This window comes from Typopeltis vanoorti, chromosome 16 (genome assembly GCF_054136105.1).
Source record: "Typopeltis vanoorti isolate ZY-2024b chromosome 16, IOZ_Tvanoo_1.0, whole genome shotgun sequence".
In the NCBI taxonomy this organism is placed as follows: Eukaryota; Metazoa; Arthropoda; class Arachnida; order Uropygi; family Thelyphonidae; genus Typopeltis; species Typopeltis vanoorti.
The window spans coordinates 67,204,074-67,224,357 of NC_143564.1; the positions used below are offsets into that span (position 1 = coordinate 67,204,074).

At 34.4% G+C, this 20,284-nt stretch overlaps 1 protein-coding gene across 1 annotated transcript in view; it reads left to right on the forward strand.

Moving 5' to 3' along the window:
- The window catches only part of EndoA (SH3 domain containing GRB2 like, endophilin-A), a 337,766-nt gene that overhangs the window by 195,601 nt on the left and 121,881 nt on the right, over window positions 1–20,284 (forward strand). Inside the window, exon 9 of the mRNA XM_090406594.1 lies at window positions 5,443–5,546. Within this exon, the coding sequence (XP_090262720.1) occupies window positions 5,443–5,546 (104 nt within the window). The remainder of the gene's footprint in view (window positions 1–5,442; window positions 5,547–20,284) is intronic.

Sequence of the window (20,284 nt, forward strand, 5' to 3'; positions counted from 1 at the left end):
AAGCTTGGTGAAGAACAAGCTGGATTCAGCCCAAATAGAGGCTGCCAGGATCAGATCTTCACTTTACGACAAATAGTCGAGAAAGCATGGGAATATAACAAAGATCTGTATTTAAGTTTTGTCGATTTGGAAAAGGCATATGACAAGGTGCCAAGAGAGAAGCTATTCAGTGCGCTGCAGTTATATGGTGTGAATGGGGCATTATATCAAGCAGTACTTAGTCTTTATTTGAGTTGTAAGTCAGCAGTTAGAATTGAAGGAAGTACAGGAAGATGGTTTAATGTTAAATCTAGTGTGAGACAAGGATGTACATTATCCCCTCTGTTATTCATTATCTATATGGATCACATTATGAAGGAAAGTGGTATTAAACATGATATCAAAATTGGAGATGTTAATGTCAGCTCTTTGCTTTATGCGGATGATGTTATACTTCTAAATAAATCTGCTACAAGTCTGCAAGATTCTCTGACTAAATTGAATAGCTGTTGTAATAGATATGGTATGATGGTCAGCAATAAAAAGACAAAGACAATGAAAATAGGCAGAATCATTGAAAATGTCAACTGTGTTGTGAATGGAGAACCTGTGGAACAAGTAAAACATTTCAGCTATTTAGGCACGATTTTTACTGAAGATGGTAAATTAAATATAGAAATACACAACAGAATCAGCAAAGCTGGTATGGTGAGAAGTCAATTGAATAAATTCATATGGAATAAGAGAGAAATTAGTCGGAACACTAAATTAGCTGTATACAAGACAGTGTTCAAACCAGTTTTAACTTATGGATCTGAGAGCTGGGTCAGAAGTAAAACACTTGACCAAAGACTAGAAACCACAGATATGAGAGTCCTGAGAAAGATTATAGGTGTGAACAGATGGCATCAATGGCAATATCATATTAAAAACGAGGATATTAGGAAAGAACTTCACATTGTCAGCATCCAGGAATGCGTTAGCAGAGCTAATCTCTGGTGGTATGGTCACTTAAATAGAATGGGCGAGGAAAGATTAGCAAAACAAGTGTTCTCTGCCAGGTTGGCAGCAAAACGACCCAGGGGAAGACCGAGATATAGGTGGATTGATACGGTACAAAGTGCTTTAGACGATAGAAATATAAGATCTGATAATGTTGTAGTCTTGACAAGTAACAGACTGATTTGGAGGAAAATTGTAGATAGGAAATTAATAATGATGTAATTTTTTTCATGTAGTACTATCATATCCTGTACACCCCTTGAGGGTACATAGCAGGAATTTGATGATGATGATGATACTATAAATTAAAGATACGAAGAAATTATATACTTGGTTTAATCTTTTATCCAAGTATAAGCAAACAAAGTTTGTGCCTGAAGTATTTTCAGGACTGGGACAACTCGTTTGGTATATAGTCATACGACTGGTATGACTTCACATCACTTCCCTTAGTATACCATAATGCAAAACATATCTCCTTGCATACATGTATAATGCTATGCAGTACAGGAAGGGTCACTACCCAGACCGGTTTCGACCTTTATAGGGTTCTCATCAGTGGAAGCTAGACCCAGAGGTGATACCAAGGTTGAAGTAATGCATAAGTCATATTTTTATATACGAGTTGCCAAAAGGTGTCACACCTTATTATTAAAATACTCTGGATTAGAGATAGTTAGTTGTTGAAAGTTTTTCCACTTGGTTATACTATAAATTAAAGATACTAAGAAATTATATACTTGGTTTAATCCTTTATCCAAGTGTAAGCAAACAAAATTTTCACCTGAAGTACTTTCAGGATTGGGGCAATTTGTGGTAAAGGTGGTATGACTTCACATCACCAAATGGAAAAACTTTCAACAACTAACTATCTCTAATCCAGAGTATTTTAATAATAAGGTGTGACACCTTTTGGCAACTATAGGCATTTCAGAAGAACGTGTAGGTTATATTTTGCATGAAGAATTTCAAATGAAAAAGCTTTGCCCAATATGTGTGCCATGCTTGCTCACAGCAGATCAAAAACGCACTCGCATGAAAATCTCTGAACAGTGCTTGGAGCATTTTAACAAGAATAAAACTGATTTTGGGTGTCGATTTATTGCTACTATTGATGAGACTTGGATTCACCATTACACACCAGAATCCAAACAGCAGTCAAAACAGTGGACAGAAGCCGGTTGTTCAGTGCCAGTGAAGTCAAAGTCAGTTCCATCAGCAGGAAAGGTCATGACATCGATGTTTTGGGATGCTAAAGGCATTTTGTTTATTAATTATCTTGAAAAGGGTAAAACAGTAACTGGGGAATATTATTCCAATCTTTTAACCAGACTAGACAAAAAAAAATTCGTGAGAAAAGACCTAATTTGTAGAAGGAAAAAAAATCATCTTTCATCAGGACAATGCACCTGCCCACAAAGGTGTTTTGGCAATGGGAAAATTAAGGGATCTGCACTATGAATTGTTGGAACATCCACCCTATTCCCCAGATTTGGCTCCCTCTGACTTCTATCTCTTCTTCACTGGTCAGTGTTTTTCTTCAAATCAAGAAAGTGATTGCAGCTGTAGAGAGGTATTTTGCATATCTTACTGAGAACCTCTACAGGGACGGGATAATGGCACTGGAGCATCGCTAGAATAAATGTATTAGTCTTAAGGGAGATTATCTTGAAAAGTAGAAATAATTTTAAAATTATAAATTTGTTTTTTTCAGCCAAGACCTTTTCAGACCATCCTCGTAGAGTACCATGTCGCTATTCACCCACTGTTGGATTTTACCTTTAACCAACTTTTCCAATACTTTTAACAACCCTCCCTAATATAGTAATTGGTCTATAGTTTGCTACTTCTGTCTTGGAGCCACCTTTATGTAAAGGAACTATCTTATCCTCTTTCCATTCTCTCGGAACCTTGCCAGAGCTAAGACTTAGCTTGAACAACTTCATCTGGGGTAATGCCAGTTCTCTGGCATCTTCACATAGTACACGAGCTCACATGCCATCTTATTACTGTATTCACATCGATATTTTTCAATATGATTGAACACCTACTGTTCATCTGCTTGAATTTTGACATACATCTCTGCCACATTGGCAACTGCTAAATCTCTACCTGGATGATACATCTTTGCAACATGATCACTCAGCAACTCAACTATTTCTTTTGCTTCTGTCACCTTCTTACCATCATCATTGATTGAAGTCATCCTGCTATAATAATTTTCCTCTTACTTCCTACATAAATGAAAAATCTCTTTTAATAATGAAATGTATATACCACATTTTAATAGGTATTTGATTGTGTGGACAGACTTATGTGTTCGTCGAACATGTTGTTTATTATTTTAACGGTATAATAGAACACAGAAACTAAGTAAATAATTAATTTATTCACTTGATGCTGATATTTCGCTGGTATTATAACCAGCATCTTCAGAGCACAAAAACACTGTTTGTCACAATGCGCGAGACTAAGACAACATGGTGTACATTAACAAAATTGTAGCAGCAACACAAAGACTAGAGTCCTGATTTTGGCGCCCTCTATCTGAAAAAAAAAAAAAAAAAAAAAAAAAAAAAAAAAAAAAAAAAAAAAAGAGAGAACTACAACAGAGTTCAGAGAAGTTTCAGAGTTTCAGAGAACTACAACAAAACAGTCACCATCCCTTACATTAAAGGCACATCCGAAAAGATCTCAAGAATTCTCATTAAACATAAACTACGCACTACATTCAGACCATGTAGCAAATTAGCCACCCTCATCCGCTCACCCAAGGACAGCATTCCTCCTTTATCACATCCAGGAGTCTACCAAGTACCCTGCTCATGCAATCAAGCCTACTATGGTCAAACAGGAAGAACTGTGAATATCCGCATCAGCGAACATAAACGATACGTCCGGAAATATCATTATGGGAAGTCGGGCCTAGCAGACCATGCTCTGGATACCCCTGCACACAGGATCAACTGGAAAAACACAAAAGTACTACACAGAAACCCATATAAATCAGAGAGATTGTTCTTAGAGGCGACAGAAGCCCTAAAACACACCCCAAATCTCAACAAATATGGCTGTATTAACTTGCCGAAGATCTGGGAGACAGTCATATTAAGGAAAAACTAGCACTTTTCTAGGACTCTAGCAATATATGATAGCGTTTTTTTTTTTTTTTTTTTTTTTTTTTTTTTTTTTTTTTTCAGATAGAGGGCGCCAAAATCAGGACTCTAGTCTTTGTGTTGCTGCTACAATTTTGTTAATGTACACCATGTTGTCTTAGTCTCGCGTATTGTGACAAACAGTGTTTTTGTGCTCTGAAGATGCTGGTTATAATACCAGCGAAATATCAGCATCAAGTGAATAAATTAATTATTTACTTAGTTTCTGTGTTCTATTATACCGTTAAAATAATAAACAACAGGTATTTGATTATTTAATAAATTTGTTGATCAGAAAGACATGTAGCACAGAATAACACCTTTAACATCTTTCACACCAAATGCTAAAATTAATATTCAGCTAATGCTCATTAGCCAGACTATTTACCAAAGTGGATAGTTTCTCTGTCCTTCAGCCAGTAGTTTATGTGTTTGGTTTCTGCTTTAGACTGAATGTTTTGGATATCTTGAGACAGTAGAAGATTTTAATTGCCTTGATGTGAACCACTACCATGCTTATTTACAAGTCTGAAGCAGTTTGAAATGGTGCCATGTTTGGTTTTTTGAATCACTTTTCCCAAATTATGTTTCATCGCATCACAGAATTGATGCACTACAGATTTATAACCTATTACAAGTAGGATTTGTAAAAAAACATGGCACAACCAATACAGGTAAAATGGATACCAAAGAAGCAGTTATGTAGATGTGTCAATTTCTAACGTGGTTGGTTATAAAATGATAGTACTGCCTTCCAAGTGCTGCATATTGTTGATCTTGTACAGAAGTTGGCATTTTAAATTTGACAGAAATGCTGTTGAATATGTATGAGAAATTAATGAAACTTCCCATTTTTAATATGAATGATATTCAGTTTTTGGGCACATTATTCACATGAGTTGGCATCTGTAATTTATCCATTAAGCAGTCATTAGCACCATCATTAGCTGTCTATTCGTAATCCACACGAACAGTGATCAGTTTTAGTTGTTTAGAACAACCCTTCTTCATCTGTATTTCCCCAAAATTACAACACCCAGTACTGATAAGTTCTTTCTTTCCTGTTTTTAATTCCCCAGCAGCATTTCTGCACAATAGATTCTATAAAGTGTGTAAAATTAAAAAAAAGATAATCAAACACAAAAATTGCCTTTCTTTAACTGCTGCCATGATTACTGAAACTGCTTATATCAAAATAACATTAACTTTTCTTACTTGTTTTCCTTTTTTATTAATTTATGAAGTAGGTAATATTTTTTAAACTTGCTCTGTGAGTTTACACTCTTAATGAGTACTTTATACTTAGGTAGAACAAATTTCCCAGATGGCAGCTCTAGCAGATGCTTTATATGAATATCACAATCAGTGTGCAGCAATTTTACAAAATTTGACTGAAAGGCTTGTAGAGCAGTAAGTAGGAACATTTATTCAGATTTTCTTTAAAGAAAATGTTTATCACATGTACTTCTTAAATAGCCCACTGGAAATAAATACGGGGGGGGGGGGGATATATATATTTAGATATGGCTGCAGAGAAACAGGATCACTATGAAGATTGGCAAAAACTTTGCAATAAATATTACTTTCAGAACTTGAAAAATTGCATTGAAGATCATTGTATGTGAGGTAATGTGTTAAAATAAAGGAAAAATAATACATATATTAAAGTGGAGGGTTGGAGGTGATAAAGTACCTTTGTACTAGTAATAATAAACAGAAACTCACATAAAAATACTTGCTCTTTAATTATAAAAATTTTCAATTATGTTTCACAAGCATCGTCAGTACATAAATGGTACATCAAATTATACAAATAACAGAAAGATTTTAATAAAAGTATTGTTATAGAAGCTATAGTAAAATAACAAAATGGGCAACATTTTCTTAATTATTTTTAAAAAAAATTATCAGTGGACAAGTGCTTAAGCAACTACGACCTTCCAAATATCCTTGAATTTTATAACCATAATTCAAGGATAAGATAGTTGGTCTTATGCCTATAAGCATTCTTTTGTCTTTTTAATTACATGTAGTCTACTGACTGGTTTGCTTGTTGCAGGATGAAAAATTTTGCCACCTCCATGTGAAACTGACTAACTCACCTCCAGTTGAAAAGCTGTGGTAAAGTTCTTCTTGTCTTAGGTGAGATCCAAACCCAGGTCTTTCCATCCAAAGAGCTTTGTCTATATTGACTGAGCTACAGAGGCTTGAAAAAAGAAAAACACACACACACACACACACACACACACACACATATATATATATATATATATATGTATATATTGTAATGAAGGATTAGCAGATTAAAAAAGTACCATATTCTATAAAGGAAATAAAATTAGACCATTACATCTATTTAAGTTTGGGCAATAAAGTAATGCTTCACAAGGTTCCTTATGAAGACATGCCATAAGAAATCTCTTATGTAGAATTTTAGTCTAATTCAATAAGACTGTGCTTCATAGAGATGACATGTTTGGCAAGCCTAGATTGTTCAGGCTCATGGTACACATGATGTAAAACTTATGTTCTTCACAATGGATAAAAGCAGACCTTCTAGACTGTCCACAAAAAGACAAGCAACAGGCAAAGAATCTTGTCAACACCTGGAAAACCAAGCAGAGGAAGTTGTCCTTTGGAGATAAAAGGTGGAGATTTTTCTGACAGGGCAAAATGCCTCAAAAATAACGAGAGGCTTTAAAACGTTTATGATATGTTCAAATATTCCTTTCTTACAAGGCAGTGAAATGCAAGTCATTTCCTCTTTAGCAGAAGCTGCAGGAATTCCATAGCTGCTAAATGCTTTGTTGATGAAGACTTCACTGAAACCATTTGACAATTCAGTGCATTTCTTTATGTACGAGGGTGGTCTGAAAAATTCTCAGCCTCAATCATAGATGGCAACACTATCAGCAAGTTTTTTTTTTTAAGTTGGTACTTCTGTCATAAGCATTCATGTGAAATTGCAAGTCATTCTATCAAGTAGTTTGTTTTATACAAATGTCTGAAGTAAAAGTGTTGTCTATATCTCTTGAAATGGATAAAATTGAGTATCGTGCGGTTATAAAATTCTTTGTAAAAAGAAGGTTTAATGGCAAAAGAAATTCATTCAAAGTTCATAAAGGTTTATGGGCACACTTCTCCTTCATTTTCGACAATTAAGAAATGGGCTACCGAGTTTAAACATGGCCGTACCAGCCTTGAAGAAGATCCACAGGAAGGACGTCCAAAAAGTGTAACAACACCAGAAATCATTGATCAGGTGCACAATATGATATTCGATGATCGGCGAGTCAAAGTGCGTGAAATTACTGAGACTACAGGCATTTCAAAAGAATGTGCAGGATATATTTTGCATGAAGAATTGCAAATGAAAGAGCTTTGTGCAAGATGAATGCCATGCTTGCTCACAGCAGATCAAAAACGCGCTCGCATGAAAATCTGTGAACAGTGTTTGGAGCATTTTAACAAGAATAAAACTGATTTTGTGCATCGATTTATTACTATGGATGAGACTTGGATTCACCATTACACACCAGAATCCAAATAGCAGTCAAAACAGTGGACAGAAGCCAGTTGTTAAGCACCAGAGAAGACAAAGTCGGTTCCATCAGCAGGAAAAGTCATGGCATCAGTGTTTTTGGGATGATAAAGGCATTTTGTTTATTAATTATCTTGAAAAGGGTAAAACAATAACTGGGGAATATTATTCTGATCTTTTAACCAGACTAGACGAAAAAATTCGTGAGAAAAGACCTGGTTTGCAGAAGGGAAAAAATCATCTTTCATCAAGACAATGCACCTGCTCACAAAGGTGTTTTGGCAATGGGAAAATTAAGGGATCTGCACTATGAATCGTTGGAACATCCACCATATTCCCCAGATTTGGCACTCTCTGACTTCTATCTCTTCCCAAAATTAAAATACTTCCTCGCTGGTCATCTTTTGTCTTCGAATCAAGAGGTGATTGCAGCTGTAGACGGGTATTTTGCAGATCTTACTGAGAACCACTACAGGGACTGGATAATGGCACTGGAGCATCGCTGGAATAAATGTATTAGTCTTTAGGCAGATTATGTTTAAAAATAAAAATAATTTTGAAATTATAAATTCGTTTTTTCTTTGTTAGCCCAAGAACGTTTCAGATCACCCTAATAGAAGCTCATCTGTAGAACATAAAGAAAGGTCATGAAATATTAAGACCTTAATAGTCTCAATTTTTTACCAGGATTTTGTTGTGATTCTGCATAAATATAGCAACTTGTGTCAGTCTTCTTCTGAATACTATGAATTGTAGGCTGCCATCAGGTTGACAAAAAATTAAGAATTCCAAAAAGACTATTTGGGTATTTTCTTCTGTTCCTAAAGTAATTGAATTCTGGGATTAACTGCATTTATTTAGGATATAAAATGCAAATTAGAAGAATTCCAAATTGCAAAAACATCATTAACGTATCTGTACCTATGCAGGTCTTAGAGAAATGTCATTCAAAGTGTTCCATAAAATAGTTAGCAAATAGTATAAGAAAAGAAGACTTCCATTTCTTTCTCTTCAGTCTGTTGGTATATTTATTTTGAAAGGTAAACTTTCCAGAGCAAATTATAAAATAAAAAAGTTGGACAGTATTAGAAAATCTTGCCAGAATAATTCAATGATAATTAATTACTTTTCCTCTACAATATTTCTCCAACACCTCTGCATTGGTACATATATATTGTTGCTGTTCATGCAATTTAGAATGGTTCTTCGTCTGATTTACAACACTTTGTTTCTAAAATAAATGCACTTCATTGCAGAATATCAGTTCACTTTAGAAACAGAAGAACAGATTGCCTCTTTGGATGTATTAATTTTTCATCCTGATGGTAGCCTACAATTCTGTTTGTATTTCAGATGAAGGCTCACATGCTATATTCATGGTGAATCACACCATTATCACAGTAAAAAATTGAGACTATTAAGACCTTAATACATCATGCCTGTTCTTTATGTTCTGCATATGAGCTTCTGCAGAAAGACATGCATTTCATTAAGTCAACTTTTCTGTTTATTATTATAGTGAAGTCTTCATCAACAAAGCATTTAGCAGCTATAGAGTTTCTGCTCTATATATCTACATAAGAGGAAATGACCTGCATTCTGCTGCTTTATGTGAAAGGAACATTTGAGCTTATTAACACAGTAAAAAATTGAGACTATTAAGACCTTAATACATCATGCCTGTTCTTTATGTTCTGCATATGAGCTTCTGCAGAAAGACATGCATTTCATTAAGTCAACTTTTCTGTTTATTATTATAGTGAAGTCTTCATCAACAAAGCATTTAGCAGCTATAGAGTTTCTGCTCTATATATCTACATAAGAGGAAATGACCTGCATTCTGCTGCTTTATGTGAAAGGAACATTTGAGTTTATTGCAAGGCATTTTGTCCTGTCAGAAAAATCTTCTCCCTTTTCTCTCCAAAGGACAAGCCTCCTCTGCTTGGTTTCCCAGGTGTTGACCACATTCCTTGCTCTTGTTGCTTGTTTTATTGTGGACAGTCTGGAAGATCTGCTTTTACCATCTCTACTAAGCACAGTTCTCTTGAATAAGACTAAAATTCTACATAAGAGCAGATTTCATATGACATGTCTTCATAAGGAAACTTGTGAAGTATTACTTTATTATTCAGACTTATGGTCTGTTTTTTTTTTTTTACTTTATGAGAGGTAGTATACTTTTTTCAGTGTGCTAATCTTTCCTAATTTGTTTATTTAATTGTATATTTAGAAAAAAAAAAAAATGATTATGAAAATTTTGACTGTTTTGTTACCTTACTGTAGTGATGCTTTTATAGAATCTTTGTGGTTTATAATTTGATGTTCCATTTCTGTACTGAAGATGTATAACACATTTAAAGTCTGACAACATAGTCATCACTACAGACAGCCAAGAAAAATTATAAAATATCCTGACCATGCTGCATCAAACAAGTAACAAAGTAACAAATACGATATGAAAATCAATTTTAGTAAAACAAAACTAATGGTAATAGGAAGAAAAAAAGGGAAGCAATCCAAATGAAAATAGGAAACAGTAATATAGAACAAGTAAAGCAATTCAATTACCTAGGATCAATGATCACTGAAGATCTAGACTATTTCAAAATCATCAAATACAGAATCAATAATGGATGGATAACAATGGGTAGACTACAAAAAATATGGAACATTATATAAAAGATTAAGCAAAGAACTCAAAGATATATAAAACAATGGTAATTCCCACAATACTCTTTTGTAAAGAAATGCCTAAGAAAAATCATTAAAATAAACTGGACAGAAAGAAAAAACAAATGAAAAAGCTAAGTTCTTCCCTAACTTTAAAGAAACAATAATTACAGTACTAAAAAAAGCCAACTAAGCTTGTTTGGGCATGTTTCAAGAATGAACCCAGAAAGACTACTAAACATTAAATGGTAGAATTGAAGGACAGCCCAGCAGAGAAAGACCAAGAAAGAAATGGACTAACAACATTAAAGAGAGCACCCACTTAAACTCCATAATAGAACTTCATAAAAAGACTGCAAACAGAAAGAAATGGCAAAAATTCGTCTTTGAGGAACTCATCCCACCATGAGTGGAAGAGAAGAACACGATGAAGATATATATATTAAAGGCATCTCAGAATGAGTGGCAAAAATTTTAGAAAATATCAACTCATCACTACCTATAAACTCATCAGCCAAATTCACAGCCCGTTGCTTTTTACAAAAGACAAACTCTCACTACTGATGCTTTTTGGCATACACGTAGTGCCATATTTGTGTAACTTGGTTTACTATGGACAAACAAGATCTCTCAACAAGTGCAGCTCTGAATATCAAGAGCACATCCAGCTCATCAAACCTCACAAATCTGGCCTAACACAGCACAAGATTGAAAATACCTCTCTCAATGTAATAGTTGAGAATACCAATTGAATAAGCAATGAAAATACCACTCTCAATGTAATATGGATCTATGTAATAGTTTGGAATTTTCCTAACTATAGGAAAATTCCAAACTATTACATAAATCCATATATAAACTGAACATTTATACAAGAAAAGTGCTGAAGCCCTACTTCGACCTAACCTCAATTGTAACTAACTGCTTCACCATACCTAAAGTGTGATAAATTATCATCCTTAACTGTATTAAATAATTGTATTTTCAAGGTTGTTTTTTTATTCAAAATTATCCAATTTAATGTTTTTTTAGCCCAATAGTTTGTAACCAACGTACACACAACTATATATGCTATATATAGAGAGCAATTCCAATGTAATAATGCACTGTGCTGTTTCTTTTATTTAGATTTCTTATTTTGTTCACTGCCCACCCTGATAATATCTTATGATGTATTAAGCGAAATATCTTAATAATAAATCAGTTTTTTTTACTGTGGTACAAGTGTAATTCTATAATAAAGCTTGTAGTAATCATTTGAGTACTATATGGTTTCTCAAATGAGAAAGAAAAATGGTATATGGTGTCATCAGCACAACTATTTATTGGGTTTGAGGTTAGTGAGAGAAGGTCATTGAGGTATATGAGCAAGAGCATATGTAACAGCCCAGAGCTCTAGAATACTTCAGCATACTCTGATCTTATAAAAAACATTTGAGACGAAACCATCTGGTGTGGCACACAATAATCTGAAATGATCTCAAAGGAAGCTTTTGTCAGCTTATCAATAAAACCCTTGGTATTAGTCCTTCTTTTTCTTTAACCACTTGCTTGTACTTGTCACTGTTGTCTATAGATCTTGTGCTCTCATATGTGGTGTCAATTTATATATATATATATAAAAAGCTGGAAAACTAATTTGCAAAATGTAATAGGAGACCATCAACTGAAAGACTGGAAAGAATGCCTTTGTGCCATACTCAGTAAAATATCTTGGAAATATCAAGAGCAACTACATGAGTTTCTCCAACTTTTCCATTGCATGTATCCAAAGGTGGATAAAGTTAGTGAGGAAAGTCTGCTAAGGATATGAGCATGTCAGAATCTACATTGGTGATCACTGATTAATTTATGGTTATTCAGGTAACAAAGAAGCAGGCTGTTAATTACCTTTTCTACCATCATTTTTGAGAGTATTGATAGGGAGGACAATGGGGTTATAATTTTATGTTGACTTTTTGTGTTCCTTTTGAGGAACAGGCTGGATAAAGGCATTTCCATGATGTTTAGTAAATGCCAGAGGAGTATGACACCTTGTATAGGCAGTACATGATGGATGTTTGTTAATTTTGGAGTGCAGCTTTTGGGCACAGTTGAAGGATTATTACCTGGCACAAGGGATTTATTAATATCGAGACTCTTGATGATTTTTCTTATATCTGGGCATGTTATGAGCAGTTCATTTGCTAGTGGGATGAGATTTGCCTTAGTTTCTATACAAGAGTTGGAAGAAGACATTGATCTGAAGAGGTCTCCCTTTTCTTTAGAGTTAACCTTAGTACCATCAGAATGTGAGAGGTGGAAACAAGGAAGGGCAGACGTTACGCTCAACAGCCTTAGCCAGGAATCCGATAGCCCGACTGCTATTTGAGCAGGAAACAGGTTTTGAAGTCTGCAAAGCAGACTTCATGAGGATAAAAGGTATTCATAAAGGAGTTTCTTAGTTATTTTTGGCTGTAATACAAGCCAAGTGAAAAGCTGGGGTTTTTAGCCAGTGAATGTACATCTGAATTTTTATCTTATCTTGGACTGCTTTGGCAAACTTGTTGGAAAACCAATGCTAGTTGAGGTTCTGAGTGGGGGTGGAGAATTAAGGTCTTCATTTCAGTAAACATTAGTGTAATTTGTTTTGGGTAGAAACAGTACTCATTTCATTAACTGTTATTGTATTATTTGATTAAGAGAGCATAATCTAGTAGTGATTTTGCTCTCCTAATCATAATCCCATAGTGGAAAAGAGGCATAGAGATTTCGATGGCTATTACTTGGTAGTACTGTTGTTCACCAAAGAATGTGATGCTGAAAGAGAAGGTTTATCTGTAGAAAAGAAAACATAAACAAGGTCATGGTCGGAGTTGCATTGGAGGGAGAGCTTGTTAAGAAAAAGTCCAAGATGTTGGGAGAATGATAACGATGATGATTATCCAGTATTCTAGTAGAGTTGGCTTTAGATAGTGACTTGTAGCAAATAGTTTAGCTTCCCTTCCAGCTTGGGCAGGGAAGCTGGTTTGAATTATGAACATTCAAATCTCCAAGGAAGATAATTTCACAATTTAACTAATTAGGCTCTATGAAATAAACTTACAGAGATAAATAATCGAGATCAGCATCTGAATTAGTACAGTGGTAAAAACAGAAAATGAGAATCAAAGAAATCTTAAACCAAAGCAAATTGTATGAAGGGAATTCAAGGTTGAGTAACTTTGGCATGGAATATTATACTTTGACAAAAGCACATGTTCTACTCCTCTTAAGAAAGTCATTATACATGATATAGTATGATGAATACTATGATGAAATGAATAACAGTGGTTGAAATAGCTTAGAAATAGTTCAATACAAGACCACAGATATGAGAGTTATGAAAAAAATTAGAAGAGTGAAGAGATGACATCAATGATAGAATCATGTTAATAATAAAGATATTAAAAGGAACATGATGTTACCTTTGCTCATGCATTCCTGAATTTTAATAATCTAAGGTGATATGGTCATTTAAACAGAATTGTAGAAGAAAGTAAGTAGAACAGGTCCTTGATAACAAGTAAAAAGATTCAGAGGAAGACTAGGATCTACTTGAAATTATGCAGTATCTTATAAGGCCAAAATTTAACATGTAAGATTTGACAATATTGGAGGTTTCAGAAATGGCAGCTTATATTAATTAATTACTAGTATATCATAGTAATATTCTGCATCTCTCCTTTAGAGTTCATATTAGGAATTGAATGCATTATTAAAACATGCATATTATTTCAAATAACCAGGAAGTTCAGATTAGTCTGCAACAGTTCTTTAATGGTTATGGAATACTAATTAAATTCATTAATGTTATGAAAAAATCAGAAATAGTGTGAAAGCTTATAGCAACACTATTTTTGTATTGCCATTGCTGCTGATGATGACTTGGATTTTGTTTTGAATATAAAAAATACAAATTTTAAAAAAAATTGTGATGTGCCATGATTTCTTTGCTCATAACTCCTGATAATTTTTCTTATTTAAACTAATGAAAGATTAAATGTATGAGATCAGCTTTGCCTTTGTTGCTGTTAGCACTGTTACACTACACATTTTACAAAAAATTTCACAGTGTTTTTAGGAACTTTTTTAGATTGTAAATTATTTTTATTGCCCTGGTGAGGTCATCATTCTTCTTATTAGGGACCAAGTAGTTTGAAAAAGTACATTTGATTTCTAAAGCAGGATTTTGCTTTAGAAACCAAATGTTAGTTTATGAAATAGACTTTGACAGTAGCTGTGACCAGATGATAGCAAATCAAACATGATGAAACTCTTTCATCTGTTTGCTTTTTTTTGTAGAATATTGATACATAAATTTGCCAATAGATTATATTCAAGAATATAAATAAAAATGTGCATTCTTGAGTATACTCTTGGTATAAATTAAATAAGATTTGATATTCAAAACTTAACAACAATACTACCATGTTTGGGGGAGCCAACATGCCTGGCTCAGAACCACGGGGATAGTTGAATAATTGGCTTTGTGGTCCTCAAGAAGATATTTTCACATCTTAACTTTAAACATCAAAACACTGCATAAAACTGAATCTAAGACTACTTGAAAAGGATTAAAATGCTTTAGATGGAATGTGATCAGAATTTCCAAGGCTCGTTGGATGGACAAAAGTATGGTAAAACTAAGGGAAGGCAGAATGTACTACTCTAGAAGAAGAGATCAGCAGCATAGAGAAGGAGTTGCAATTATAATCAGAAAACATCTCATAAATACCATCAATGATATTAAACCCATCTCTTCAAGAATCCTATTCATTAAATTTAAAGCAAAAGAAAAGACACTTTACATTAAAATCGTCCAAGTGTATGCATCAGACCATTCTCATGAAATAGAAGAATGTACAGAATTTTTAGAACTGCAGGAAGAAATAGATAATACAAAAAAGAAAAATATCCTGATAATCTTAGGAGATTTTACTTTAAGCAAAAGTTGGACAGTTTCCAGATTCTTATGCAGATGTTATGGAAAAATTTGGAATAGGAGAAATAAATGACAGAGGAGAAATGCTACTAAACTTCTGTAAATTAAATGACCTGTTTATCACCAACACAATATTTTATCATAGGAAAAGCCATAAATACACCTGGACCACACCTAAGGGAGAAATTCAGAACTGCATAAACTATATATTAATTTATAAAAAGATGGAAAAGCTCAGTTCAAATGTAAAAATCCTCAAGAAAATAGATATGGATACAGACCATGAATTCCTTAAAATCCAGACACTTAAAAATCCCACATAGAAGCATCGATTTGAAAAACTGATGACAGGAAAACTTGGAGCAATAAAAGAAGAAAGCATAAGAAATTGCTAGAATTGAGGTAAATAAGAATTGCTGGACACAACAGCAAGGCTCCTTGGTTACTCCAAAAATTGTAACAGTGAATGGATGACATGAGACATTTTGGAAATAGCAGAGAAGAAAGAGAGAGAGAGGGATGAAAACAAATTATCAGTGTGTGTGTGTGTGTGTGTGTGTGTATTATATATATTAACAAAACAAAAACACCCCTGAAAGCAGAATCTGTTATAATTGACTCAAAAAGCAAGTAGACAGAAAATGCAGAGAAAGAAAGATCCTGTGGCTGAATGAACAAACAGAAGAATGCAAACATGCATTTGGAAAAAAAATAACACCACAACTTTGTGTAAAACTATCAACCAAATTGAAAAGAGGTACTCGTCTTATCCCATCACTATGCTTAATTGAAACAGTGTGACAGGAAACCCAACAGAAAAAGAAACAATCCGGAAAAAACACTTTTTGCAGTTACTCAAAAATAATGATGGTATGATGGAAGATACTCTTCCATCATACCACACATATAGATCAAACAGAAGCCAAACTGAAAATTCCAGAAGAAATTATCCTGGCAATGAAATCAGTGAAGAATTAAAAAGTCCCTGGGCTGGACGGAATCCCAATAGAACTGTGGGAGGGAGGAGAAGGGACTATACTATACCTGAACTTTATATAACCTAATATTAGAAATATAGGAAATCACTGGAGACCCATTAGAATCATCCCAATACATAAAAAAGAAGACAAAAGAAACTGCGACAACTATATACCCATATCATTGAGCCATGCTTATAAGATATTTATTAGAATCATTCAAAACAAAGTAAAGAAAGACTCTGAAGAAGAACCAACTGAATTCAGAGATGTAAGAGGAACCAGTGATGCAATGTTTGTTTTAGAGAAACTAGTAGATTTAACTTAAGAAAAACAAAAAAACATTTTTGCATCCTTTATAGACTACAAGCAAGCCTTTGATTCAGTTGATAGAAACTGCATGATAGAACATTGCATAAAAAAAACCATGCAGGGGCTGCCCCTCTCTCCCTACTTGTTCAACCAGTTCTTCTGAGAGCTGGTTGGAGAATTGCCTTGGAGACTCTCATTGGAACGGGAATCACCCACTTGAAATATGCAGATGATATTGTTCTGATAGCCAATTGTTGTGTCGTCTTTCTACCGTTACAACTATTCTTTGGCCTTTGTGTTATATCTCCGTTATACTCTCAATCGGTTATCACGTGGTACCTCTGAGGGACAATGGAATTTCCTCGTGATTGAGCCAACACCGGAGTATCAGAGTGTCTAAGATTTACCTCTCGTAAAACGCCAAGAAAATTTATTTGTTTCGCTGCGCCACTTAGCGCTATTAGATTAATAATATTAACAATCAAGAGGTAATCTCAGGACAGTACTTAATTATACCTAGCAACTTTGCAGACGTGGCCAAACTTTACCTTTTTCTAATGTCCCGCATAGGTTTGTAATATTTTATAAGAGGTGCATCGGATTCCAGAAATCACAGAAAGTCTTTGTTAGAATCAAAAGCAAAGTTTATTATATATCAAAAGTTGGTACACTCAATATCATTAGTTTAAATCCCATCTAAGGGAGTTCCAGATAGAGTTTAAAATATTCAAATACTACTAATATACTTATAACAGATTATGCAGTAACTTTCTAAAGTAAGAATTATATTAACACTCTCGAATGCATTAGTCATGTATTATTATCACAATCTTTCTAAAACTCCATAGTTCTGTCAGACTACACAAGATAACATTCATATCTTTCACAATCTCTTTATAATTTATCAATTCCTTACTCTAAACATATTCGTAGCTTCTTTCAATATATTAACGAACTTTAACACAGCGACAGACAGAAAGATTAAATTCAACCCTCTCTAACCAATAGCAATACAATCTTATTCTATGTTATTAATGTTCCTTTTCCTTAACATATCAACGTGGCACAAATCTCTCATTCACATTCAGTCAAACACAAATAAAGTCTACTTATCTTCCCCTTTGGTTTTATGTAACATCTTTGGTCTACAGGAAACTGGCCTTCTGTGGACTGCTGGGCTTGCTTTTTCCGCGGAGAATACGGCCACCGAGTCCCGCAACTGCCTTATTCGGGATCCTCCGGTATGGAGGCACTGCCGCCCTTCACCACCGCGAGAGACGAACACCAGGAGATCCAGGAACAAAAAGCCTTCTTTCAGGGTTGCATGACCCTTTTATTTCCCTCTTTTCTTCTCGGCGTTTCTCGCACTTTTCGATGTCCAGCCATTTCTCACGTGCTCTTACGTCATGGCGTCCAGCCTCTCCCCTGCTATCACACGTACACTGACGTCACGCTGTTTGCTTGGGGCGAGCTGCTCCCTTGCGTTATGGCTCCGTGACCTTTGGACTTCACTCCCCCCCCAACTGTTGAATTTGTGCTTGCATTCTATAATTCTTTTATACATGTTATTTCATAATGCTCTGCTAATGTTTTACACTTTCAACATTAATTTAACCTCATTCGTGAATGGCACAAAATACATACTTATTTAACCTCTTATAACAGAACATGCTTGATATATATATATATATATATACATAATAATTATTTTATACTTAGAGGCAGTTTACTGTATTTATCTCCCTTTTTTGTTTGGAAACGCATGTTAGATTATGATAAGATAGGAGTTCCTAAAATTTCACTCTATCACAATCCAACACAATAAGTTAGACAGCTTAACATAAGTTATTTCTAATCTAAATCTAACAGCAACAAATAGAACTTGAAGATAACTCTCAATAAGACAAAACTTATGCTTGATAGGCCGAGTGAAAAAATGTCAGTGTTATAGAAAATAATCAAAGAATAGGACAAGTGGACAGTTTCTATTAACTGGGATCATTAATCCCTGAAGATCTAACTGTTAAGCACAGATTAAGTCTAGGATGGTCAGCAATAAACAAGTTAAATAAAATATGTAGAAAAAAAAAAAAATTAGTCGTAGCCCAAAGACTATGTTCTTCAACTCAGTGGTCCTTTCGGTGGTTGGATCTGTGGAGCAGAGACTCAATCACTGACAAACAAGAAGACAGATTAAAATTAAAAGGTTTCAAATTAAAGTGCTTAAGAAGGTTTCAAATTAAAGTGCTAGTGATTCTTAAGAAGAATCACTAGCACTCTCTCTCTCTCTCACATCTCATGTCTGAGGACTCGTAACCTTCCTGATGATGCTTCCCCATTTCTTTATCTTATTGCTTGTTCTAGTTTAAGTCAAGCCATTCTTGATATTTGGTCAATCCATCCACCTGTTGGGATTTCCCTCTTTTTCTTTTCCTACACGGTTTACCCTGATCGATTATTTTTTCCAGGCAGTTGTCTTCTCTTCTACATATGTGTCCAAAATATTGCAGTATTCTCTTTTCAATTATGTTTATCAGTCTTGTGTGGATATTCAGTTCTTATAGGATATTTTGTTTGTTTGCTTTTCTGTCCAAGACACTCTTAACAATCTTCTCCAACACCAGAGCTCGAACGCCTCAATTCTTCTTCTGTCATTTTTTGTCATTGTCCAAGACTCAGAAGCATAGAGAAAGATTGAAAAAACTAAGGTTTCTACGAGCTTAATTTTGGTCTTTTTTGGTGATGTGTATTTCTTCTTATCTCTTTTTTACATCCATTTTCTTGTCATTTTCACTCCAAGGTAGTTGAAATTGTTGATGATTTCAATTCCTTCTATATCTATCTCTTCTGTATTGTTTAAAATCATTATTTTGGTTTTATTTTGATTTATTCATAAACCATGGCTTAAGCTTTCCCATTCTAATTGATTTAGGATGGATTTTAATTCCTATTCGTTTGTTGCTGTTATCACCATGTCATCTGTGTATTGCAGGTTAGTGATTATTCGGCCATCTAATTTAATGCCTCCATTCCACTTTTCTAGAGCTCTTTTCATTATAGTTTCCCTGTAAAGATTAAATAGTAATGGTGAGAGTATGCATTTAGGATGGATTTTAATTCCTATTCGTTTATTGCTGTTATCACCATGTCATCTGTGTATTGCAGGTTAGTGATTATTCGGCCATCTAATTTAATGCCTCCATTCCACTTTTCTAGAGCTCTTTTCATTATAGTTTCCCTGTAAAGGTTAAATAGTAATGGTGAGAGTATGCATTTAGGATGGATTTTAATTCCTATTCGTTTGTTGCTGTTATCACTGTGTCATCTGCGTATTGCAGGTTAGTGATTGTTCGGCCATCTAATTTAATGCCTCCATTCCACTTTTCTAGAGCTCTTTTCATTATAGTTTCCCTGTAAAGGTTAAATAGTAATGGTGAGAGTATGCATCCTTGTCTTGATCCTTTTTCAAATTGGAATGCAGGGGACGCTGAGTTTTCAATTCTTACTGTTGCTTAATTTCCTTGATATAAGTTCTTTATGAGGGTTACCAGATGGTTTGGTATTCCTGATTCTTGCATATCCCATAAAATATCCCACCTCATACAGTCAAAGGCCTTGGAGTAATCTGTAAAGCATAGATAAAGATTGTTGAATTAAGTTGAATTCCCTTACTTTGTCAATTATT